The 26,065-nt window shown below is 40.8% G+C and overlaps 1 protein-coding gene across 1 annotated transcript in view; it reads left to right on the top strand.

The window, feature by feature from the left end:
* Positions 1 to 11,487: 11,487 nt before the first annotated feature.
* Positions 11,488 to 26,065, top strand: part of LOC136331188 (cytochrome P450 4A11-like) — a 30,801-nt gene continuing 16,223 nt past the window's right edge. The window contains exons 1-11 of the mRNA XM_066269273.1: positions 11,488 to 11,747; positions 15,567 to 15,708; positions 16,416 to 16,460; positions 16,938 to 17,065; positions 17,852 to 17,976; positions 18,336 to 18,490; positions 18,943 to 19,049; positions 19,135 to 19,325; positions 19,429 to 19,562; positions 21,312 to 21,376; positions 21,519 to 21,595. Of these exons, the coding sequence (XP_066125370.1) occupies positions 11,553 to 11,747; positions 15,567 to 15,708; positions 16,416 to 16,460; positions 16,938 to 17,065; positions 17,852 to 17,976; positions 18,336 to 18,490; positions 18,943 to 19,049; positions 19,135 to 19,325; positions 19,429 to 19,562; positions 21,312 to 21,376; positions 21,519 to 21,595 (1,364 nt within the window). The 5' untranslated portion in view covers positions 11,488 to 11,552. The remainder of the gene's footprint in view (positions 11,748 to 15,566; positions 15,709 to 16,415; positions 16,461 to 16,937; positions 17,066 to 17,851; positions 17,977 to 18,335; positions 18,491 to 18,942; positions 19,050 to 19,134; positions 19,326 to 19,428; positions 19,563 to 21,311; positions 21,377 to 21,518; positions 21,596 to 26,065) is intronic.

Consider the following 26,065-nt stretch of genomic DNA (forward strand, 5'->3'; position numbering starts at 1 on the left):
CACATGCAAAAGAATGAAACTTAACAATACAATTCGTTCCCCTGCACAAAAGTTAATTCAAAATGGATCAAAGACCTAAATATAAGATCTGAAACAGTACATCAGATAGAAGAAAACATAGGTACTAAACTCATGGACCTTGGCCTTAGAGAACAATTTATGAATTTGACCCCAAAGGCAAGGGAAGTAAAGGCAACAATAAATGAGTAAGACTATATCAAACTAAAAAGTGTCAGCATAGCCAAAGAAACTGACAACAAAACAAATAAGCAACCAATTAAATGAGAGATGTTACAGTATTTGTAAATAATAGCTCCAATAAGGGGTTAATATCCAAAATATACAAAGAACTCACAAAGCTCAGCAACAAACAAGCAAACAATCCAATTTAAAAATGGGGAAAGGACCTAAACAGACACTTCTCCAAAGAAAACATACAAATGGCCAACAGATCTACGAGAAGATGTTCATCTTCACTAGCTATTTGAGAAATGCAAATCAAAACTACAATGATATATCACCTCACACTTGTTAGGTTGGCTATTATCAACAAGGCATGTAATAACAAATATTGGAATAGCTATGGAGAAAAAGGAACCCTTATTCACTGCTGAAAATGCAAATTAGTACAATCATTATGAAAGAAAGTATAGTGGTTCCTCAAAAAGTTAAGAATAGAACTACCATATGACCCAGCAATTCCTCTACTGGATATTTACCCCAAAAACTTGAAAACATTGGTGTGTAAAAACACATGCACCCTCATGTTCATTGAAACATTATTCACAGTGGCCAAAACATGGAAATAATCAAAGTGACCCTCGATAGGGGATTGGATAAAGAAGATGTAGTACATATATACAAAGGAATACTACTCAACCATAATAAATGATGACATTGTGCCATTTACAATAACATGGATGGAACTTGAGAACATTATACTGAGTAAAATATATAAATCAGAAAAAAACTAAGAACTGTATGATTTCATAAAAAGGTGGGATATAAAACTGAGACTCATGGACATAGATAAAAGTAAAGTAGTTACCATAGAAAGGGAGATGTTGGGGAGGGGGTTAAGGGAGTAGAGGGACAAGTATGCGGTGACAGAGAGTGATTTGATGGGTACACAACACAATCAAGAGTTCAAATGCTATAGAAATGTTTACCTAAAACCTATGTAATTTTATGATTCAATGTCACCCTGTTAAGTTTAATTTTCTAAATTTAAAAAAAAATGGTTTTAATGAAATTGGCTCTAAGGTTTGGTTTCTCCCAGAATTGAGTCTTTCCTCATTGACCTTTATTGCAATTCATTTGACTAGGCAACTAAATCCCAAGGCCAGAACTCATATTTACTCATGTTTTATTCCTTCCAGGGTTTTTTAATTCAGTTAACTTCCAATTAAATATAAAATTATCAAAATTGTCTCCGTGTCAAGTCCTGGCTACAAGAGGGGAACATAAAGATGAAATATACTGTTCCTACCTTCAAGAGTTCACAGTAAATAAATAAATACCACTATTCAAGACAACTCAGTTGCTTAAGGCAGCAACCTTCCCCTAACAGGATTCCATGCCTGCTGAAACCAGAAGTAGGAGTTAGGAGCTGGTGTGAAAGAGATAAGCTTTGTCAAAGTTCTAAGAGACACTCTAGATATCTTCTGTATTACAGACATGCTCTTCCTTACGCCCATTAGTAAATTCTCCTTGGTAATCAAGATAGATCCAGTACAGTAATTGCTTTTGATTCACAAATATGAGGAGCCCAAAGTGGCCAGGTGACAGTTTTACTTTCTAGTCTAATGTTATCATTATTTTGTCTCCCAGTGGAAACATTTCTTTCTTTGGAACCAATATAGTGTAAGTTTGCAAGAACAAGAAGCAAAATATTTGCTAATAGGACCCCAAGGGGTAATAAAGAGTGGTGCTATTCCCATTTCCATCCATTGATCCCCGAATCATGGCAATGGAAAAAACAGCACCATTTACTAGACATTGATTTATAGCATACACAGCCTCCCAGAGAAATTTGCCTCAGCCTTGCAAGTTGTTGCCACCTACTGGTGTTATATACCCAAACCTATATTGCGGTTCTTTCTGTTTCTGTAATACATAATTAAAACAGGTATACACTCAGCATTTTCCATAGAAAGCTCAAGAGAATGTAGGGGTTTGATGTCTCCAGCTTCACTGGGATCTTCCCACCTGCCTTATTCCAATCTTCAGGTTCTTGTCGATTCTCAATCAATGTTTCACTTTAGCAAAAGACACTTTATAAGATTGGGTGTCAATTTGCATTGTTATTCAGACACTGGAAAAATAAGATTTTGGGTTTAGTTTTCAGAAATCTCAACCCCAGCTGAGTTCTGTGGCTACAGGGCATAAAGGTTTTGGGGGGGATAAGTATAGATTTCAGGTTATTTCAATGTACTTTAGGCTGGGAATTTGAATCCTCAACCTCATCTTTTTTTCCCCACCTTCTCCAGTACAGCTAGGAGCAACCAGCCAATCTTATTATTCTCCTTAGTTTGACTACAATGTTCTAAAGTATCAAGAGAATGGTCACCAGAAGCTTGCCTATTGTAAGTATATGACTAGTAGTATCAACTGCTATTGCTATTGCTACATCATGCCCTTGACTACCATGCCCTCTTTACCATTGATAATTGAATCAATAGGGCCTTTCAAACTAATCTTATTAGAGAACCAATTCCAGAAAACCCAGACCAACTCAAAAAACTGATCCTCAAGATTCTGTTCTTCCAGAACCGACCTTGGTACTGCATTCCGTATTAGTCAGGGTTCTATCAGAAACACAAAAGAAGTAGAATATATGCCTGTGAAGAAAAAGGCACACCCAGAAGGAGGAGCCAGCTGGGAGCCCTCCTGCCTCCTCCACTATCCCCCTGAATAGATAAGCTGAAAAGGAGCACAGGGGACCCGGTAGTACAGTTGATGGAAAAACTGACTGAGTAAAACAAGGCAGGGAAGGATTTCAAGCACCAAAGTTCTGAAATGGGAAGGGAAGGGGTGACAGGTGCCCACTCACTAATTCACTGAAGAAAGTCATTCACAGTTGGGGCTTTTGGATCTGCTGGAGGATAAGATCAGGTCAAGTAGGGACTGTGGTGTTTTCAGAGGAAACTTATTAACATATAGGTTGTGCACAACAACTGTCCAGACTTAAGATGTAGGCCAGTGACTCCTCTTCACATAATGCCCTAAGCCAGGGGTCGGGAACCTATGGCTCACGAGCCAGATGTGGCTCTTTTGATGGCTGCATCTGGCTCACAGACAAATCTTTAATAAAAAATAATAATAACGTTAAAAATATAAAACATTCTCATGTATTACAATTCATTCATTTCCTACCACTCATGTTCATGGTTGCGGGTGGCTGGAGCCAATCACAGCTGTCCTCTGGGACAACACCAAATTTTTATTGGGTAATGCATAAGGTACACAAGTCATTGTATGGCTCTCATGGAATTACATTTTAAAATATGTGGCATTCATGGCTCTCTCAGCCAAAAACGTTCCCGAACCCTGCCCTACGCCTTTTGCTCTCAAGAGATCTTGTCCTCTCCCAAGAATGCCAAACTCTTGGCCGTACATGACTTTGGTATGGTCAAGCTCTTAGATGTTCAGTAAGTCAAAGAATTTTTGAAACCAGGATAGGTGATTATAGGGGAACTGTTGGGCCCATGGCACCACCTTGTCAAGGCTACTTGTCTACTGGATCTGTATTAGTGACAGAAGGCCAGGCCACTCAGGAACACAGCATCATATGTCAGGCTCTAAGTCCTTGAGGCTTCTCTCTTTCTGCATCTCCTCTCCCAGCCTGTCACCCTGTCCTAACCATCTCTGGGATCAATCCCATTTCAGTCCCAGGTGCAACATTCTGAGTCAAAGCATCTCTCTTATAGCCCTTCAGTTAGCTCAACAACCCCAAACTGTCCAACCTGTTTCCATCTGGTGCCTTCCCACCCTCTACTACACTCCAGCCAAAAAGATTTCTTTTCATCATTACAGCTTTACATTAGAAAAATAGTCTCAGCTTGCTTTGCAATAAAAAAAAGAAAAGAAAAAAATCTCAATTTCATTCCTGTTAAGGGATTTGACACATTTTTTTTATTGAGAACCTTCTATATGCAAGGCATTATCTAGACCAGTGGTCAGCAAACTCATTAGTCAACAGAGCCAAATATCAACAGTACAATGATTGAAATTTCTTTTGAGAGCCAAATTTTTAAACTTAAACTATGTAGGTAGGTACATTCCTTATCACGGTCGAGCCCGCACATGGTATTTTGTGGAAGAGCCACACTCAAGAGGCCAAAGAGCTGCATGTGGCTCATGAGCCACGGTTTGCAGACCAGAGATCTAGACCAATGTTTTTCAACAGCTGGTTTGTGGGCCAGTTCACCAGAAATGTAGTGCTATCTGGAAAAGAGTTAACCGCCCTGATGTCATATGAAAATTAAAGGACCAACGATCTTATTTGAATTATTTATGCTCAGGGTAACTTCTGCCTTAGCTGTCCCCAAAATAATTCTATTTTCACTAGTCCCCAAGTGTAAAAAGGTTAAAAACCACAGATCTAGATGTCTCAAGGGAAGGAGAGAGACACGGTCTTCCCCTTTTATTCTATGAGGAAGACTAATAAGAAACAAGTAAACAGTTAAGTAAAATGCTTCAGATATCAGTGAGTGCTAAGAAGGAAATAAAAACTATGGCACAACAGAGACTAATAGGGAGGACCTGCTTGGGCAAGAGTGATCCTAGTGGCCTCTTGTTGGAGATAACACTTAAGGTGAAACCCAAAGGATGATAAAAAAAAAAAAGTGGTTATCTGTAGAGTAAGAGTAGAAGATTCCAGGTGAAGGAACAGAAAGTACAGAGACTCAAGAAGGGAAAAAGCATGCTGTCTTCCAGGAGCTGCCTCATGGTAGGACAGTGGTTTAAAATGAGGTTAGAGATATCAGCTGGAAGATGGTGGGTGCTATGACACTATGATAGGGTTATTGTAAGGGCAAAGTAGATAAATATGAAAGCACTTGGCACCATGTCAGCACATGTAAGTATTATATTAGATAAATGACAGTCATGTTGTAGTAAATTAGAAATTTGTAGGTAATGACCCTAACTCTAATACTTACGTGCTATGTGACCTTGAAAAAGTCAACTAACATCTCTGAACTGTAGTTTTCTTGTCTGTGAAATAAGGTCAATAACATCTGGTAAACGGGGGAGCAGTTGTGATTGTGCTTTGGAAAGTATATGCATTAGGCAAATATTTAGGAGATTTTTTTTGGAAGTTAGCAGCATGCCAGCACTGTGCAGTGTACTGAGTGCTTTCACAAAAGTATCTGTGTATCTCATTTCTGGTTAAAGGTGGTGATGCAGAATGTCCCTAGCTGAAAATAACCTTGACAGGTTTATGCATTCCCTTGAATCAAAAATACAAGCAAATAATTAGAGTAAAAGACTTTCTCCTGGTACATGCAGTCTTTTTAGAGAAGCAAAACTAAACAAGATACAATAAATTGCATCAACATAAAACCCAATTTTATCAAGCCCCCAAAACAAGAAGTTCTAGGGCAATCAATCCACATACCATATTTCCCCATGTTTAAGACGCTCCCATGTATAAGATACACCTTAATTTGGGGGCCCAAAATTTGAAAAAAAAAAGTATCACATAAAGTTATTGAACTCAAGTTTTACTCATAAAATTTATACAACTCATCACTGTCAGAACTCCCATCCATTAATTAGCTTGTCCTCGTCATGTCCAATGACGAATCACTGTCTTCAACAATGAGCACAAAAACAAGCGCAAAAAAGTGGGAAATGAAAGTAAAAAATCTACAATCACTGTATAAAATGCACCCAGTTTTTAGACCCCAAATTTCTCCCAAAAAAAGTGTGTCTTATTCATGGGGAAATACAATATGTAATGTTATAATCTGCTGCTTTGGGGGTTGACTGCACACCACCCTCCCACGCCTTTCTGTTGCCTATAAGCTGAACCAGAAAACATCCAGGAATAAAAGTGTTAATGTCATTTTCAAATATGGCACCCGAAACTGAAACTTGTCTGTCTGAGATGGTGACCTAAACAGTCAGGATTTACTTGCTCCCTCCTTCTTTCATTCATGAAATCAGTATGTATTGGACATCATCAATAGGCACAGTCTTCTATTCCAAGCTATCAAAAGCATAAGGATATAGAATGCCTAGTTACCTTGATTGGATATCAAAGAAATGAAAAAGATATTTACTAGTTAATAAGTATTGACCATGGCAGGCATAACTTTCTAAGAGCTCATACACTATAGGTAGTAGTATATTCTGCTTGGATCAACTTGTTATAAGCTTTTCTCATATCATTGAAGACTCTCTATAAAAATACCATTTCAATGACTGTTACATCTAGGTCACATGGTTTGACCAACACCTTCTCACAGAAGCTGCCCTGGATAGTAAGGTTTGCATTTACCCCAGTATGTGAAATTGGTAAAACACTCATCTGCTACTAGAAACACTGGACAAAACAGAACAAACATGACTTGCCTTATGGCAAGTTTGAGGGCTGCCATATATGGACAGAAATCTCAACCCCCAAATTATCTTTTTATATTAATGATTAACAACAAATCTCTGAAGCCAGAGTGCCTGGGTTTGAATTATGGCTCTACCCCTTACCAACTGGGTGATCTTGGGCAGGCAGCTTACCTGTTTGTCCTTAGTTTTCTCTCATAGAGTTGTGAGAATTTTTTTAAAAATCTGTTTTGGGAGAAAACGTATAAATTTTTTTGCTTGGTGCCTAGAACGTAGTAAGTGTTCACTAAATGTTAGCTATTACCCAGCACAATGAGCTCAACTCTACCGAAGAAACTGAAGACTCAAGAAGAGAAAGAAAATTACAAACAAAATTCAAACTTAGGCTTTCTGAGTCCAAAGTCTCTCCACTACTGCCCCTCGTGTTGATGGCAAAAAGTTGGTGCTGAATCAAGTAAGAGAAGGTCAGGGTCCAAAAGTATCTGGGTTTGGAGCCAGAGGGATGGAAAAAACCCAGAGAACTGGGGGAAAGGTTAGAAGAAATTGGTGTAAAAGGTTACATGTCCTGGCCCTTGTGCTCAAATAAGAGCCCAGAACTTTGGGGAGAGAGAACAGGACTCAGGCTGTTTGGTGAATTGCCTGTCACAAGATAGGGCAAAGGATGAGGGTGTGAGAGTAAGAGTTCAGATGGATGAAGGAATAAGTCAGGAGAAAATGGGGTCCTTGGAAGGCTGCCTGCCAAGGAATTCTTCCTACAATATATCATATATACTTTGTTTTCCTACTTGCCTTGGATTTGATATGGGGAGAGAGAATCATGAAAACAGTGAAGATAAGAGATTAACTTGCCTCTATCCCTTTCTCTCTTCCATGTGATCATCTCCACGACTTTTCACTGCCAATCCCTCTATCGAGCACTTTCCAGCTGATGGACTCCTACTCATCCTATAAAACCCCATACTGTTCTTCTAGATCTCTCCTTCCCTGGGTGGACCAGGCCACTACTCATTCCTTCAGTAAAGGCCTTATCATATTTTATTGTACCAAGTGTTTTCTGACTTAACCTACTAGGTTGTGCACTCAAGAATTATGTGTTGAGTGAATGAATGAATAAATGAGCATCCCTTTACCATTCTTAGATAAAAGATTATTATCTTACAAAAACAGAAACTAAGATTCAGAAAGTATCAGTTGCTGACTTTGTATGTGGTGGGCCAGGCTCAGGGCTGAATCTCCTGAATCCAAGGTGAATGCTCTGTCCACCAGCACATTCACCTTGGAGCACAACTGAGTAGTGGACTGAGACATGCCCTCGGGAAACTTCACAGGCAGATAGTCAAGCAGTTTTGGAGATAACACAGAAGACTTCTTTTTTTTTTTTTTTTTTTTTTTTTAATAAATTTTTATTAATGGTAATGGGATGACATTAATAAATCAGGGTACATATATTCAAAGAAAACATGTCTAGGTTATTTTGTCATCAAATTATGTTGCAAACCCCTCGCCCAAAGTCAGATTGTCCTCCGTCACCCTCTATCTAGTTCTCTGTGCCCCTCCCCCTCCCCCTAACTCTCTCCCTCCCTCCCTCCCATGTCCTCCCTCCCCCCCCACCCTTGGTAACCACCACACTCTTGTCCATGTGTCTTAGTCTCATTTTTATGTTCCACCAATGTATGGAATCATGTAGTTCTTGTTTTTTTCTGATTTGCTTATTTCACTCCTTATAATGTTATCAAGATCCCACCATTTTGCTGTAAATGATCTGATGTCATCATTTCTTATGGCTGAGTAGTATTCCATAGTGTATATGTGCCACATCTTCTTTATCCAGTCTTCTATTGAAGGGCTTTTTGGTTGTTTCCATGTCTTGGCCACTGTGAACAGTGCTGCAATGAACATGGGGCTACATGTGTCTTCACGTATCAATGTTTCTGAGGTTTTGGGGTATATACCCAGTAGAGGGATTGCTGGGTCATAAGGTAGTTCTATTTGCAGTTTTTTGAGGAACCACCATACTTTCCTCCATAATGGTTGTACTACTTTACAGTCCCACCAACAGTGAATGAGGGTTCCTTTTTCTCCACAGCCTCTCCAACATTTGCTATTACCCGTCTTGTTGATAATAGCTAGTCTAACAGGAGTGAGGTGGTATCTCATTGTAGTTTTGATTTGCATTTCTCTAATAACTAATGAAGCTGAGCATCTTTTCATATATCTGTTGGCCATTTGTATCTCTTCCTGGGAGAAGTGTCTGTTCATGTCCTCTTCCCATTTTTTTATTGGATTGTTTGTTTGTTTGTTGTTGAGTTTTATGAGTTCTTTGTAAATTTTGGATATTAGGCCCTTATCTGAGCTGTCGTTTGAAAATATCAGTTCCCATATAGTTGGCTGTCTGTTTATTTTGATATCAGTTTCTCTTGCTGAGCAAAAACTTTTAATTCTGATGTAGTCCCATTCATTTATCTTTGCCTTCACTTCTCTTGCCATTGGAGTCAAGTTCATAAAATGTTCTTTAAAACCCAGGTCCATGATTTTAGTACCTATGTCTTCTTCTATGTACTTTATTGTTTCAGGTCTTATATTTAGGTCTTTGATCCATTTTGAATTAATTTTAGTACACGGGGACAGGCTGTAGTCGAGTTTCATTCTTTTGCATGTGGCTTTCCAGTTTTCCCAACACCACTTGTTGAAGAGGCTTTCTTTTCTCCATTGTGTGTTGTTGGCCCCTTTATCAAAGATTATTTGACCATATATATGTGGTTTTATTTCTGGGCTTTCTATTCTGTTCCATTGGTCTGAGTGTCTATTTTTTTGCCAATACCATGCTGTTTTGATTATCGTGGACCTATAATATAGTTTAAAGTCAGGTATTGTAATGCCCCCAGCTTCATTCTTTTTCCTTAGGATTGTTTTGGCTATTCGGGGTTTTTTATAGTTCCATATAAATCTGATGATTTTTTGTTCCATTTCTTTAAAAAATCTCATAGGGATTTTGATGGGAATTGCATTAAATTTGTATATTGCTTTGGGTAATATGGCCATTTTGATTATATTTATTCTTCCTATCCAAGAACAAGGAATATTTTTCCATCTCATTGTATCTTTTTCGATTTCCCTTAACAATGCTTTGTAATTTTCATTATATAGGTCCTTTACGTTCTTTGTTATGTTTATTCCTAGGTATTTTATTTTTTTTGTTGCAATCGTGAAGGGGATTATTTTTTTGAGTTCGTTTTCTAATATTTCATTGTTGGCATATAGAAAGGCTATGGACTTTTGTATGTTAATTTTGTATCCTGCGACCTTACTGTATTGGTTTATTGTTTCTAATAATCTTTTTGTGGAGTCCTTCGGGTTTTCGATGTATAGGATCATATCATCAGCAAAAAGTGATAGCTTTACTTCTTCTTTTCTGATATGGATGCCTTTTATTTCTTTGTCTTGTCTGATTGCTCTGGCCAGAACTTCTAGCACCACGTTGAATAAGAGTGGAGAGAGTGGACAACCCTGTCTTGTTCCTGATTTAAGGTAGAAAGTCCTCAGTTTTATGCCGTTTAATAGGATGTTGGCTGATGGTTTATCATATATGGCCTTTATCATGTTGAGATAGTTTCCTTCTATACCCATTTTGTTGAGAGTCTTAAACATAAAATTGTGTTGTATTTTATCAAAAGCCTTTTCTGCATCTATTGATAAGATCATGTGGTTTTTGTTCTTTGTTTTGTTGATATGGTGTATTACGTTAACCGTTTTGCGTATGTTGAACCATCCTTGAGATTCTGGGATGAATCCCACTTGATCATGATGTATTATTTTTTTGATATGTTGTTGTATTCGGTTTGCCAGTATTTTGTTTAGTATTTTAGCATCTGTATTCATTAGAGATATTGGTCTGTAGTTTTCTTTCTTTGTGCCATCCTTGCCAGGTTTTGGTATGAGGGTTATGTTGGCCTCATAAAATGTGTTTGGAAGTATTGCTTCTTCTTCAATTTTTTGGAAGACTTTGAATAGAATAGGAACCAAGTCTTCTTTGAATGTTTGATAGAATTCACTAGTATAACCGTCTGGGCCTGGACTTTTATTTTTGGGGAGATTTTTAATAGTTTTTTCTATTTCCTCCCTGCTGATTGGTCTGTTTAGGCTTTCTGCTTCTTCATGACTCAGTCTAGGAAGGTTGTATTGTTCTAGGAATTTATCCATTTCTTCTAGATTGTTGTATTTGGTGGCATATAATTTTTCATAGTATTCTACAATAATTCTTTGTATTTCTATGATGTAACACAGAAGACTTCTAACCCCAACTTGAATGGTTCTTTCCTACTGGTCACTTTACATATCTGTTAACTAGTTTTTATCTCTGAAATGGAAACAATAATAAAATAGCCAATCAACTGAACATTTGGTGAACTAGACTATGATTTCTAGAACCAGGGGTTCATGTCTGTTTTGTTTGTGGTGTGTCCTGGAATGTAACAAACTGGCACATAATAGATGCAAATTAAATGTTTGTTAGGTCCTGGTCAAGTATCTTAGTTGGTTAAAGCATCGTCCTGATATACCAAGGTTGTGGGTTTGATCACCGATCAGGGCACAACAAGCATCAACTAATACATGCATAAATAAATGGAGAAACAAATTAATGTTTCACATACTGTCTCTCTATCTCTGTCCCTTCCTCTCTCTCTTTCTCTCTCTATCAGTGTTTCTCTCTTTTCTTTCTATCTGTAAAATCAATAAATAAATAAAAATTAAGACGTTTGTTAAGGAACTGATGAGTACAAAGTTGAAATATATACAACTGTTGTTACTGTCAGCTGAAAAAGTTTCACTTCCTGTTCCCCAAGGTAGATCATCCAAGTTAATCAACTCTGGAGGCTAAGCCCTAAGCTCTGCCCTCACCCTTCACCCTCCCCACAGGTGGGTGGGACAAAAATTCCAGACTGGCCTGAGGTGATCAGAGTCAGCAATCCAGAAGCTGCTGCACCATGAGTGTGTCTGTGCTCAGCCTCACAAGACCCCTGGGCAGTATCTCTGGGCTCCTGCAAGTGGTCTCCCTGCTCGGTCTGGTTCTGCTGCTGCTCAAGGCAGTCCAGCTCTACCTGCGCCGGCAGTGGCTGCTCAGAGCCCTTCAGGAGTTCCCATCCTCCCCTCACCACTGGCTGTTCGGACACTATCGAGAGGTAAAAGGGAGCAGGACAGGGGAGTGGGAGGGCCATCAGGGCAGGAGTCTCGGAGCATGGTTGTAGTCAGCAAGTCTGTAGGACAAAGCCTTGTTGTCTGAGCAGCACATGGTTGCTGGGGGTGAGGTGGAACATGTTTACTCCCCAGGTTGTGCTCCTCACCCCATGTGCTGGTGTTCTCAGTCTGTCATCTCCACCTTCCTGAGGGAGAATTCCGTGCTATGTTGGGAGCCCAGCCCTTTGAGAACAATGGCTGTTCCTTCTTGAGTGTCCCTGTTCCAGGCCCACAGACCAAAACTTCTAGATGCTTCCCTGCCCGTGTCCACTCATTTCCATCTTCTCTGCTCAGCCCTGAGCTTGCCTGAGAACACAGACATAGGTCTCACTGATCCCGGCCTGTGGGGGGTCACAGTCTGTGGAGATTATAGACAGGAATTTAAAGACGGTATCAGGTCACAGGATGAGAGGCTGATCATAGGGTCCTGGGGGTATTATTAGGTGTAGGGAACTGACCAACTGGGTTGACCTAAGACTATGGGATTACTTAGACAGGAGATCGCAATGCTGAATCCCTGACAAGTTACTGGTACATATGAGAGAGAAGGCTTTCAGGATGGTCTCAAGGAGTACTGACATTTGAGTGGTATGATTAAAGAGAATCTCTTTATCTCCCAAATCTCAATCTTCAATCCCCTGCCCTGTGAGCTACTTGGGGCTGAAGATATCATCACTCTATCTGAGCCCTCACACCCAGCATTGAGCCAGACGGATACAAAGAAATGTTTGACTCAATGTGTGGATGGACATAAAAAGCAGCTTGCAAGTTTGGTGAGAAACAGTCAAGAGGCAGATTAAGCCTGACCAGGCAGTGGCACAATGGCTAGAGCGTCAGACTGGGATGTGGAGACCCAGGTTCAAGACCCCAAGGTTGCCAGCTTGAGTGCAGGCTCATCTGGTTTGAGAAAAGCTCACCAGTTTGGACCCAAGGTCGCTGGCTCAAGCAAGGGGTTATTCGGTCTACTGTAGCCCCATGGTCAAGGCACATATGAGAAAGCAATCAATGAACAACTAAGGTGACACAACAAAAAATTAATGATTGATGCTTCTCATCTCTCTCTGTTCCTGTCTGTCCCTATCTATCCCTCTCTCTGACTCTCTGTCTCTGTAAAAAAAAAAAAAAAAAAAAAAGGCCGATTAAGATTCATTAAGGCCCCAGGCACAGAAGAATATATTGGGCTCTTAAGGACCCAATGAAGGGCTCTCCCTTCATTAGAAAAAAGTATAAAGTTGGGGTTTCGAGGGGCCCTTCAGAGTTGGAGCCCAGCTCATGCACCCAGTGTGCCCGCCGTTAAATCTGCCTCTGGAGACAGTGCCACCCAGCCAGTTCTGTCAGCACTAGTCCCCGAGGGGAAAGGTACAGAGCATGGTGACAGGCTGCATGGACAGGGGCTCACCAAGGGCTTGCAGATGGAACAAACCTTAGGAGGTGGGATGGTGCAGAAAGGAGGCAGGGTGAAGCCAAAAATGGGAACTGCTCATATCAGCCAGAGAGAGACAACCAGAACCCAGTATGTTCATGCAAGTTGTGGTGTAATAATTTCCAGATTATTTGTTGATTTGGAGGAACTGTGACTTTTATTGATGCATTTGTCACTTTCTGAGTTAAGACTGGACAGAAGGAAACACTAAAAATTCCTGCAGTTGCTTTCCCATTACACTAATGGCATTAGATAATATGTATACTCAGTAAGTGGATAAGGCTATTTATATAATTCATATTACTCATGGTGTGAATCAGCTCTTAACTTCTGTAGCCTGAGAGACTCTGCAGCCAAATATCCTTGCTTTTATAGCATGGCCTGAGATTTTAATTCATTCAATAATCTGTTATTGGCTAAGTGAGAAATTGAATGCCACATGTTGAATCCAGTTTGAAGCTAGTCTTTCAGGCCAGATAACAAGTGACAAGGGGGGCAGTTATGTATGTGAGCTTTGTTGCCAAGCTACTTAAATTTACAACCCAGTCCTATCACATCCTTTAAATATCTGTTCTACGGCTCAATTTCCTCATTTGTAAGTTGAAGAAGAAGGTGATAAGTATAGCACTCAAGTGAGTAATTATGATATAATTGTCTTTGGCATAGACCAAAAACCAACATTACACTCATTCTAATTTGTATGAATTTAAAATAATATTAGTGCCTATGAAGGACAACCAGGTAAAGTATAAACTCACTGCATTGAATAGGAATGGAATCGAACAGGGACCAGAGAAATGGAAACTAACATTTGAGATTCAAATAACCCAAACAACCTCATTTCCCCACATGTTCTTCTTCCAAAACCTGGAAATCATAACTGCCACCCGTGAGGAGAGCACGGGTGCTAGTGCTCTCCTCCACCATGTGGACCCAGTTCCATGAACACACTGACTGTTGTGTAATTGTTCATGACTGTATTGCCAGCTCCTACAAAGTTTTCAGGAAAAGGCCCAATAAACATTTGGTAAGAGAATGAATGCATGTACATACAGAGAGAAAAAATGACTCAGTCCTGGCAGCTCCTCAGTCCCTGGTTCTGCCCCTTCCACACCCTGCCTGCCTCCTGCCCTAGGACTCTGTGAAACACCCCAGGGCCCTCAGCCTCCACTTTGTCCCTTTTCTCTCTTTTATATTAGCTCAAGATTATATATGTCACTTGCAAAAAAAATTTTAAACAAGACTCAATGATCTACTCTCCTACGTGTGCTCATGCATTTCTTTGTTTACTTCTTTGTTGTTTTCTTTGGAAAAAAAAAAAAAAACAAGGTACAATTCCTAATAGCCACATTCTATGCAGACTCTAAAAGCACAGAGATTACAGATATTAAAGATAAGTTCACCAACATTAGGCCCAACAATTAAAACTCTGAGTTGAAATATGATAATAGAGATACCCAGGTAGCTGTAACCACATTATTACCTATCTACCTGCTCAGAAGGCTTGGGTGTAAATGAATCTCACCTGGGCATATCCTTTAACCGTTTCCTCATTCTTCAATGAAACAGGATACATGATCTGTTCCCAGTCATGGCTATGCCTTGAGTTTCACACAACTGTACTATTTTGTTAGGGTTGCTTAACAAACTGGTGGCTAAACAACAGAAAATGTGTTTCACAGTTCTGGAGACCAAAAGTCCAAAATCTAGTTGTTGGCAGGATTGGCTTCATCTGCAGGCTCTGAAGGAACCATTGGCTCCAGGCCTCTCTCCTTGGCTAGTAAACCACTGTCTTCTCCACATGTCTCTTCATATCATCTTCCCTCTAGGAGTGACTGTTTCTGTGTCCAAACGTCCCCCTTTTGATAAAGACAGTTATATTGGATTAGGGCCCACTATAATGACCTCATTTTAAGTTAATTACTCTTATAAAGATGCTAATTACAAATAAAATCACATTCTGAGGTACAAGATTTAAGTCTTCAACATAGGAATTTGAAACAAATGTAATTCAGCCAATAACTCTAATATGAGTTCATGAAAAAGGCTTGTATACCGTTCAGTTCTTAACTGAACATTTATTAAGCATACACTATGTGTAAGATTCTAAAGGCAGTACTGAGTAAGGGCCCCACCAGAAGCCAGAATCTGACTTTAGACCAAGTCTTGATGAAGAACAGGAATCAGCTCAGAGCCTGGCTCATCAAAAACAGTTCCAAGCTCCTGATCACTGCTGTGAGAACCAGAATTTTTTCCTTGTGGCTGGCCTACCCTTCATCACCAACTCCAAGTGCTTAGACGTAAAGGGAAAGGTTTTGTTTTCTCTTTCACTTACTTACAGTTGCAAAAGGACCAGGAGCTAAAACAGTTACAGATCTGGGCAGAGAAATTCCCACGTGCCTGTACTCTCTGGCTGTGGGGGAGCCGTGCCAACCTCCTGGTTTATGACCCTGACTACATGAAGGTGATCCTGGGAAGATCAGGTAAGAGCAAACCAGCATTGAGGCTAGAAGAACCCTTTTCTCTTGAGCACACGCCCTTAGGTTGTGAAATTCCAGAAGAGACTTTTAGTTCTGCCATCATCACCTGACCCTCTCCCAACTGCACTGTCAGCCCACAGACCAGCGTATGCCAACAATATTGACTTAAAATGAATGCTTAAACAGTTGTCTGTGACCAGTTCTCATTACCTTTTTTTTTTCATTTTCTTTTCTTCATTTTTTTTCTCTTTTTTCTTTCTTTCTTTCTTCCTTTATTCCTTTTCTTTCTGTCTTTTAAACAGATTGAGATAAAAATATCCCCAGGTGTCGAAGACAATTTCCTCTATACCCTGACTTGGGATTGGCACCTCTAAATTTGCCTATACTGGGTCATGGGAAAACTAAGCCCCCACAAATTGTTGGAAGACCACACAATTCTGTGTGTCTTCTGCACTGAGTATAGAGCCTCTATTATGGTCATCCTGTCCTGTGGGTGTTCTGCCGCTGGGACACTGATTCCGCCTTCCTGAGCACCCAGTGAAAGACTTGGGGATGAGAGGTATGTGGGAGGCCACTTACAACAAACTGCCAGCTGACAGTCATCAGGAAGGAATGACCGCACATGGTGTGAGCCACAGCTGCCTCCTGAGAGTTGCCTGCTGTGTTTGGTCCCCACCAGTTTTCCTGTAAGGTCCTTCCTTACCTTTCAGACCCGAAGAACCATGATGTGTACAGATACCTGGTTCCCTGGATTGGTAAGTATGTCTAACAAGAACTGCATCTACCTGCCAGGTAGATTTGTCAAGAACTAAAGCTTTGGCTCACAGAAAACAACAAGATTCCAGCACCATATCACAATCCTCATCTCTGAATCAAACATCATTTCTCTTCTTATAAAATCCTCATCCTTCCAGGTGGTGGTGAGAGCCCCCTGAAATTCAGCTTCTTGTCAGCACTTCTCAGTGCTCATCATATTGTCAGGATGACATTTGTTTATGTTCTCCTGACCTGCTCTTCCCGCCCCCTACTCTATTTCAGCCTTTATCTCACAGTTGTCATAATAGCATCCTATGTACCTGCCATTTGAGAAAATTTGCATTCCTGAAATGTACTGGCCTTTTTCCTGCTTTGCCCATAAATGCCTTCTTCTCACACCCTTGGTTCCTCCAAAATTGTCCCCAGTCATCCTTGACTCCATCTCTTTTCCCCCCACACATCTATCTGTGGTCCAGGTTATGGTTTGCTCCTGTTGAATGGGCAGACATGGTTCCAGCACCGGCGGATGTTGACCCCAGCCTTCCACTTTAACATCCTGAAGCCCTACGTGCGAATCATGGCTGACTCTGTTCAAGTGATGCTGGTAAATTCATGCATGTCTCACCTACACACTCCTACTCACAGCACAACTCACATAGTCCACACGTGTATCCTTCAGACATCCATCAGACAGAGCCAACTAGTATAACATGTTCAAAACTTACAAAGTGAAAAAGCTTCCCAAAAGTGGATGAGCAAGGAGTATTTAGGCACTAGCTTGGATCCACACAACTTTGCTCATTGCCAAGGGAAGGAAGGCCATGGAAAAACATGGTCTGCTCTCCTCTCACCTCCACGTCTTCAACAAAGTGGACTAGAGGAACAGTCATTTCTCTGGACAACAAGACAAACTGCCACTGGCATGTTTGGGCAGTGGCCGCTTCAGTGGCAGGGTGAACATTCCAGGTTTTCATCTAGGTGGGTTCTGGCCTGGGGCCCAGCGTTCCAGCATGACATTGAGCCACTCCATGGAAGAAAATGGAGATTAGGTCTGCGCTCACAGAGCCAGATCCTCCCATCTGGTCTCTAACCTCACCAGCATGTTCAGATACCATTTGATTAATGGCAGTAATTAGCATTCCTGATGTCCCAAAATTCAAAACCAATTCAGATCATTCTGAGATAACCTCTTTAATTATATAATCAAAGTTTCCCTGAAACTAGTTTTTACTTTACAGACATTTGCTGTGTGATATTAATATGCTATGGTAGCTCTATTCTGGAAAGTGAGGGATGCCAAACAAGTTTCTGGAGAAAGGGAAAGAGAGCTTAATGGTCAGCAGAGGCCCTCAGGAGAGTAGAGAAGGGTCAATGTCCCCTCCCACCACAGGACAGATGGGAGGAGCTCGTCAGCCAGGACTCACATCTGGAGATCTTTGAACACATCTCCGTGATGACCCTGGACACCATCATGAAGTGTGCCTTCAGCCAGCCAGGCAACGCGCAGACAGACAGGTCAGTGATAACCATTAAGCTACACAGCTTTTGTTTTACCATCTGATGTGGACTTAGTGGACAGCAGTTTAGGCAGTTGGGATGCTCACCAGAACAAGAAGCAAGAGTCTGTCAAGAGCTCCTGGCCATGGACAAAATCCAGTCCAGCAAAATCCTTGACTTAGCCACAGGTCCCTGACCCTTGACAAAAAGGAAGCCTATTGTTCATGTCACTTACAAAGGACTGAGGGCTCAAGGGCTGTAAGACAAAGTGACAAGTGCCTCAGTGTCACCTGTTCACACTGTTTCTGGAAACTCACTGAACCACCAGGTCAGGAACCTCCCAATTCCTTACTAATTTCTGTATCTTCTCCCTTCAGGAACTCCCAATTCTACATCCAGGCCATTGATGATGTGAAAAAACTTTTTTGTTCCCGAGTGAGGAACTTCTTCTATCAGAACAACATCATCTACTGGCTGACTCCTGAAGGCCGCCGTAACCACCAGGCCTGCCAGGTTGCCCATCAACATACAGGTTGGACCCTACCTCCTGAGTTGCTTCTCTCTGTCATCGAGTTCATATCAAAGGGACTGTCCCTGACCCTCAGAAAGAGCCTGGCCTTGGATGCCTTCAAGAGCTGGGACACACCCACACTAGATACTTCCTTGTTTGGGGTCTTTGAAACCAAGAAATTAGGATGCAAGAGACTGTGCAGGGGTTTACATGTGTCACCGCATTGGAGATCTCACCCCTTTCAAGCAGCATTGAATTACAGCCTACACCATGAGTGTGCTATTGACGGGAAGCCTGACCTGCAATCAGAGGGTGCTAGAGCTCTCACCCCTGATATGCACACCCACTGCCATGCTCATCCTGATTCTCTGGCACCCAGATTGGAGCAGGGCGGGGACAGGTACAGCCATGTAGGTACCTGTTTCTGGGCCCCCAGCGCTCTGAGCTCTGCCTGGGGACCACGTTCTTTACAGACCAAGTGATCAAGCTGAGGAAGGTGCATCTGCAGGAGCAGGAAGAGCTGGAGAAGGTCGGGAGAAAGAAGCACTTGGATTTCCTGGACATCCTCCTCTTTGCCAGAGTGAGTGTGTGTAGGAGGGCTTAAGCCTTTTCCCAGAAGTGCAACAGGAAGGGCAAACCCTGCACTCTTCCCGTGCCTTCCCCAGATGAAGGATGGGAGCCCCTTGTCTGACAAGGACCTCCGTGCCGAAGTGGACACATTTATGTTCGAGGGTCATGACACCACTGCCAGTGGCATCTCCTGGATCCTCTATGCTCTGGCTGCGCACCCCGAGCATCAGGAGAGGTGCCGCAAGGAGATCCAGAGCCTCCTGGGGGATGGCACCTCCATCACCTGGTGAGTGCTCAGGAGATGGGAGAGCCCCGCCCACTCAGCTAGACAAGAAACCCTGGTCTGCCTGGGCCCTGCCTGCCCTCAGCTTGTGCTTCATTCATTTCAGGGATCACCTGGATCAGATGCCCTACACCACCATGTGCATCAAGGAAGCACTGCGACTCTATCCACCTGTACCACAAGTCAGCAGAAAGCTTAGCAAGCCCATCACCTTCCCTGATGGTCGCTCCTTACCCAAAGGTCTGAACTTCACCCCACTCACTATCTTAGGCACTCTGCAAGAACACATGGCAAAGACTTGAATCACAGTAAAAGTTCAATAAATATTAGCTCCCTTTTAACTCACAGATAATAAGTCATCTTGGTACATTCACTTGAGTAGGATCCATCTCAATTCTGACATCTCACCTGAGTAGAGTCTTAAGTGTCTCTCATTCTCCTGGACTATCATTCCACCACTTCTTTTAAAAAAAATTTTTTTTCTTCTTTTCCAAATGAGAGTAGGGGATACAGTGAGACAGACTCTAGCATACGCCTTGACTGGGATCCATCTGATAACCTCCATCTGGGGCCAATGCTCTGGCCATCTGAGGCCATGCTTGCAACTGAGCTATTTTTAGCACCTATGCAGAGGCTCTACAGAGCCATTCTCAGTCCCCAGGGCTAACGCACTCAAACCAATTGAACCATGGCTGCAAGAGGGAAGAGAGAAAGAGAAAAGGGGGAGGGGTGAAGAAACTGATGGTCACTTCTCTTGTGGCCGAGCAACAGAGTAGCATCCCCAGATGGGCAGAGCACCCCATAAGGGACTAGCCAGGTGGATCTCATTCAGGGTGCATGTGAAAATGTGTCCCTGCCTCCCAGTCTCTCACTTAATAAAAAAATAAAAATAATCCGTTTTTATGACACTACAGTAATTCCATTAGATGGAACTAATGATCTATGATTTTTTTAATATGAAAGTGTATTTTACTATGAGAACAAAGCTACAAAAAATTAGATTATTGGAATAATTTCCTACAATTATCTTTTTTTTTGTTCTTATTGAATTAATTGGGGTAACACTGGTCAATGAAATTATATAAGTTTCAGGTGTACAATTCTATAATACATCATTTTTATATTGTTTTGTGTGTTCATCACCCCAAGTGAAGTCTTTTTCCATCACCATTTATATTCACTATAGCCTCTTCTTTCTCTTCCCAGTCCTCTCTCACTCTGGCAGTCACCACACTATTGTCCTGTTGTCAGAGTCTACGAGTTGGTTGCGGGTTTTTTTTCTTTGTTTTCCTAATCCCTTCTCTTTTGATTTTAACATTCCATGTTCCAATCCCAACTCCAGATTACAGGATTCTAAGGCGATTCTGTCTGCATTGTCAAATATATTGGCATATCCTCCATATTTGAGGTGCATAACTCATTTGGGGTCTAGGGAAATAAGATCAGAAAATCCATTGTAATGGGTTAGAAGATGATCCAATCTCTGAGGAGTTGACAGAGAACAGCTGATGACCCAATCTGAGACTCCTGCCATGGGTAGAGACCACCCCTTGGCCCACATTTGGTCTGGATTACAGCCCTGCCATATCTTATCTGTGTGACAGAAGGCAAGTTGCTCAGCCTCTCTGAAGCTCAGTTGCGTCATCTGTACAGTGGGAATGTCAGTCCCTCTTTGCAGGGTTGTTATGAATATTGAATGAGTTAATCCATAATACTCAAGGTCTCATGGATGGCACTTGATAAATGTGGGATTTAACTTGAGTTGCTCCAAAAAATAAACCTTTAATTTTTTCTTGTTTCACAGTCCTTGGTCATGCTTATCTACTTCTAATGTGTGCACATGTGCTTTGTCACGTCCACTCTACCTCTATTGCCATAAGATCATTCCACTCGGATAATTCTCATTGTGGCTCCCAAGGTTTGTGTGCATGCACTTGTCCCCTCCTGGCATGTGTGTGATTGCTATTCTCTCTTCTCCCTGCCCTACAGGAGTCATAGTCTCACTTTCCATTTATGCCCTTCACCACAATCCAAAGGTGTGGCCAAATCCAGAGGTATGATGGCTGTGGGAGGGAGGATGGGCTGATCTCTCGAGACAACCCCTTCTCCTGCTTCAACCCCTGGGAGTCTCATGTCCTCATGGATTGGAAGGAGGGGTGTGACCTACCTGTCCCGGCCCTGGTGCTCTCTCTGCAGGTGTTTGACCCTTCCCGTTTTGCACCGGGTTCTGATATACACAGCCATGCTTTCCTGCCCTTCTCAGGAGGATCAAGGTGAGTGTTCTGTATTTGGGGTGGGGTATCACAGGAGCATACCCTGATGTTTGTGACCACTACATTTATATGTGGTGTCTGCAGTTATGTTTTTATTTGAGGGTGTGTTGGGAGTGAGGCATTTGTCAATATGTACAAAAGAAAAGTGGCATTTCAGAACATGACACAGACACTTTACTCACTGACTTTCTCTCAAAAGCAATTGATTGTCCTTATTTTGAACTGTTTTGCCAACGTTTTACTATGTAGATAGTGGGACTATGGTATATAAATCCCACTTTATATAAAGAATTTTGCCATTTGACTTTGGGTGATGGACATACAATACAATCAGCAGTTCAAATGTTATAGAGATGATTACCTGAAACCTATGCATTCTTATTGACCTATGTCAGCTCATTAAATTTAATTTCTAAATAAATAAATATTAAAATTTTTTAAGAAAAAATAAAAAATAGAACTTTGCCAACTGAAGAAGTTGTCATGATTATGTGAATATTAATATATAGTCAAACTTTTGTTGGAATAGATTGCAAAAATAGAGAGTTACACAATGGTCAGAAACACTCTTCAGTGGCTACTCTCCCAAAGGCCATCCACAATGCAGTGTCGGTCATTGTTTTGAAGTTCAGTAATTCTAGAGTTTTCTAGACTTCAGGAATATGACTTCTCACACTTATAATTTTCCATAAAAATTAAGCTGCAGATTGATTTCCTCAGTTATCAGTAATATTAAAAGGAGGTTTTTTCATATTCATCAGGGCAGTCCAGCCTTTTCTACTTCACTGCTCTGCCACTCACCGTGTCTGTGATATTAGTATCTGATTGGATTTCCAGCTCCTTCCTTGTGCTAGCTGTTCAAACGCAGTGCATGAACAGTGCAGTAGCCGTTTGAAGAGAGTTTCACTCCAATGTGTGCGTCTTTAGGTTTACAATCTATCCCAACAGAAGTTTGACTGTATATGAATATTCACATAAGTATGACAAGTTTTCCAGTTCACAGAATTCTTTTTTTTATATAATTTTATTTTTTTAATGGGGCAACATCAATAAATCAGGATACATATATTCAAAGATAACATGTCCAGGTTATCTTGTCATTTAATTATGTTGCATACCCATCATCCAAAGTCAGATTGTCCTCTGTCAGCCTCTATCTAGTTTTCTTTGTGCCCCTCCCTCTCCCCCTTCCCTCTCCCTCCCCCCCTCCCCCCATAGCCACCACACTCTTATCAATGTCTCTTAGTCTCGCTTTTATGTCCCACCTACGTATGGAATAATGCAGTTCCTGTTTTTTTCTAATTTACTTATTTCACTTCGTATAATGTTATCAAGATCCCACCATTTTGCAGTAAATGATCCGATGTCATCATTTCCATAGTGTATATGTGCCACATCTTCTTTATCCAGTCATCTCTTGACAGGCTTTTTGGTTGTTTCCATGTCCTGGCCACTGTGAACAATGCTGCAATAAACATAGGGCTGCATGTGTCTTTATGTATCAATGTTTCTGAGTTTTGGGGGTATATACCCAGTAGAGGGATTGCTGGGTCATAAGGTAGTTCTATTTTCAGTTTTTTGAGGAACCACCATACTTTCTTCCATAATGGTTGTACTTCTTTACATTCCCACCAACAGTGTATGAGGGTTCCTTTTTCTCCACAGCCTCTCCAACATTTGCTATTACCTGTCTTGTTAATAATAGCCAATCTAACAGGTGTGAGGTGGTATCTCATTGCAGTTTTGATTTGCATTTCTCTAATAACTAACGAAGATGAGCATCTTTTCATATATCTGTTGGCCATTTGTATTTCTTCCTGGGAAAAGTGTCTGTTCATGTCCTCTTCCCATTTTTTTATTGGATTGTTTGTTTGTTTGTTGTTGAGTTTTATGAGTTCTTTGTATATTTTGGATATTAGGCCCTTATCTGAGCTGTTGTTTGAAAATATCATTTCCCACTTAGTTGGTTGTCTGTTTATTTTGTTATTGGTTTCTCTTACTGAGCAAAAACTTCTTAGTCTAATGTAGTCCCATTCATGAATTTTTGCCTTCACTTCTCTTGCCTTTGGAGTCAAATTCATAAAATGCTCTTTAAAACCCAGGTCCATGAGTTTAGTACCTATGTCTTCTTCTATGTACTTTATTGTTTTAGGTTTTATGTTTAGATCTTTGATCCATTTTGAGTTAATTTTAGTACAGGGGGACAAACTGTAGTCCAGTTTCATTCTTTTGCATGTGGCTTTCCAGTTTTCCCAGCACCATTTATTGAAGAGGCTTTCTTTTCTCCATTGTGTGTTGTTGGCCCCTTTATCAAAAATTATTTGACTATATATATGTGGTTTTATTTCTGGGTTTTCTATTCTGTTCCATTGGTCTGAGTGTCTATTTTTCTGCCAATACCATGCTGTTTTGATTGTTGTGGCCCTATAATAGAGTTTAAAGTCAGGTATTGTAATGCCCCCATTCTTTTTCTTTAGGATTGCTTTGGCTATTTGGGGTTTTTTATAGTTCCATATAAATCTGATGATTTTTTGCTCTATTTTTTTAAAAAATGTCATTGGAATTTTGATGGGAATTGCATTAAATTTGAATATTGCTTTGGGTAATATGGCCATCTTGATTATATTTATTCTTCCTAACCAAGAACAAGGAATATTCTTCCATCTCATTATATCTTTTTCAATTTCCCTTAACAATGGTTTATAGTTTTCATTATATAAGTCCTTTACATTCTTTGTTATGTTTATTCCTAAGTATTTTTTTTTTTTTTTGCAATCGTGAAGGGGATTATTCTTTTGAGTTCATTCTCAAATGTTTCATTGTTGGCATATAGAAAGGCTATTGACTTCCGTATGTTAATTTTGTATCCTGCGACCTTACTGTATTGGCTTATTGTTTCTAGTAGTCTTTTTGTGGATTCTTTGGGGATTTTTTTTTTTTTGTATTTTTCTGAAGCTGGAAACGGGAGAGACAGTCAGACAGACTCCCTCATGCGCACGACCGGGATCCACCCGGCACGCCCACCAGGGGCGATGCTCTGCCCACCAGGGGGCGATGCTCTGCCCCTCCGGGGCATTGCTATGCTGCGACCAGAGCCACTCTAGCGCCTGGGGCAGAGGCCAAGGAGCCATCCCCAGCACCCGGGCCATCTTTGCTCCAATGGAGCCTTGGCTGTGGATGGGAAGAGAGAGACAGAGAGGAAGGAGGGGGGGGTGGAGAAGCAAATGGGCGCTTCTCCTATGTGTCCTGGCTAGGAATCGAACCTGGGTCCCCCGCACGCCAGGCCAATGCTCTACCACTGAGCCAACCGGCCAGGCCCTCTTTGGGGATTTTGATGTATAGGATCATATCATCTGCAAAAAGTGATACCTTTACTTCTTCTATTCCGATATGGATGCCTTTTATTTCTTTGTCTTGTCTGATTGCTCTGGCACCAGAGCACCTCTAGTACCACATTAAATAAGAATGGAGAGAGTGTACAACCCTGTCTTGTTCCTGATTTAAGGGGGAAAGCCTTCAGTTTTATGCCATTTAATATGATGTTAGCTGATGGTTTATCATATATGGCCTTTATCATGTTGAGATATTTTCCTTCTATACCCATTTTGTTGAGAGTCTTAAACATAAAATTGTGTTGTATTTTATCAAAAGCCTTTTCTGCCTCTATTGATAAGATCATGTGGTTTTTGTTCTTTGTTTTGTTGATATGGTGTATTACGTTAACCGTTTTACGTATGTTGAACCATCCTTGAGATTCTGGTATGAATCCCACTTGATCATGATGTATTATTTTTTTAAATATGTTGTTGTATTCAATTTGCTAATATCTTGTTTAGTATTTTAGCAGCTGTATTCATTAGAGATATTGGTCTGTAGTTTTCTTTTTTTGTGCCATCCTTGCCTGGTTTTGGTATGAGGGTTATGTTGGCCTCATAAAATATGTTTGGAAGTACTGCTTCTTCTTCAATTTTTTGGAAGACTTTCAGTAGAATAGGAACCAAGTCTTCTTTCAATGTTTGATAAAATTCGCTGGTATAGCCATCTGGGCCTGGACTTCTTTTTGGGGGGAGGTTTTTAATGGTTTTTTCTATTTCTTCTCTACTAATAGGTCTGTTTAGGCTTTCTGCTTCTTCATGACTCAGTCTAGGAAGGTTGTATTGTTCTAGGAATTTACCCATTTCTTCTAGGTTGTTGAATTTAGTGGCATAAAGTTTTGCATAGTATTCTACAATAATTCTTTGTATATCTACGGTGTCCATGGTGATTTCTCCTCTTTCATTTTGGATTTTGTTTATATGAGTTCTTTTTTTTTTTCCCTTGGTAAGTCTTGTCAAGGGTTTGTCAATTTTGTTGATCTTTTCAAAGAACTAGCTCCTTGTTCTATTAATTTTTTCTATAGTTTTTCTGTTTTTTATATCATTTATTTCTGCTCTGATTTTTATTATCTCCTTTCTTCGGCTGGTTGGGGTT

This window comes from Saccopteryx bilineata, chromosome 3, assembly GCF_036850765.1.
Source record: "Saccopteryx bilineata isolate mSacBil1 chromosome 3, mSacBil1_pri_phased_curated, whole genome shotgun sequence".
NCBI classification, from domain to species: Eukaryota; Metazoa; Chordata; class Mammalia; order Chiroptera; family Emballonuridae; genus Saccopteryx; species Saccopteryx bilineata.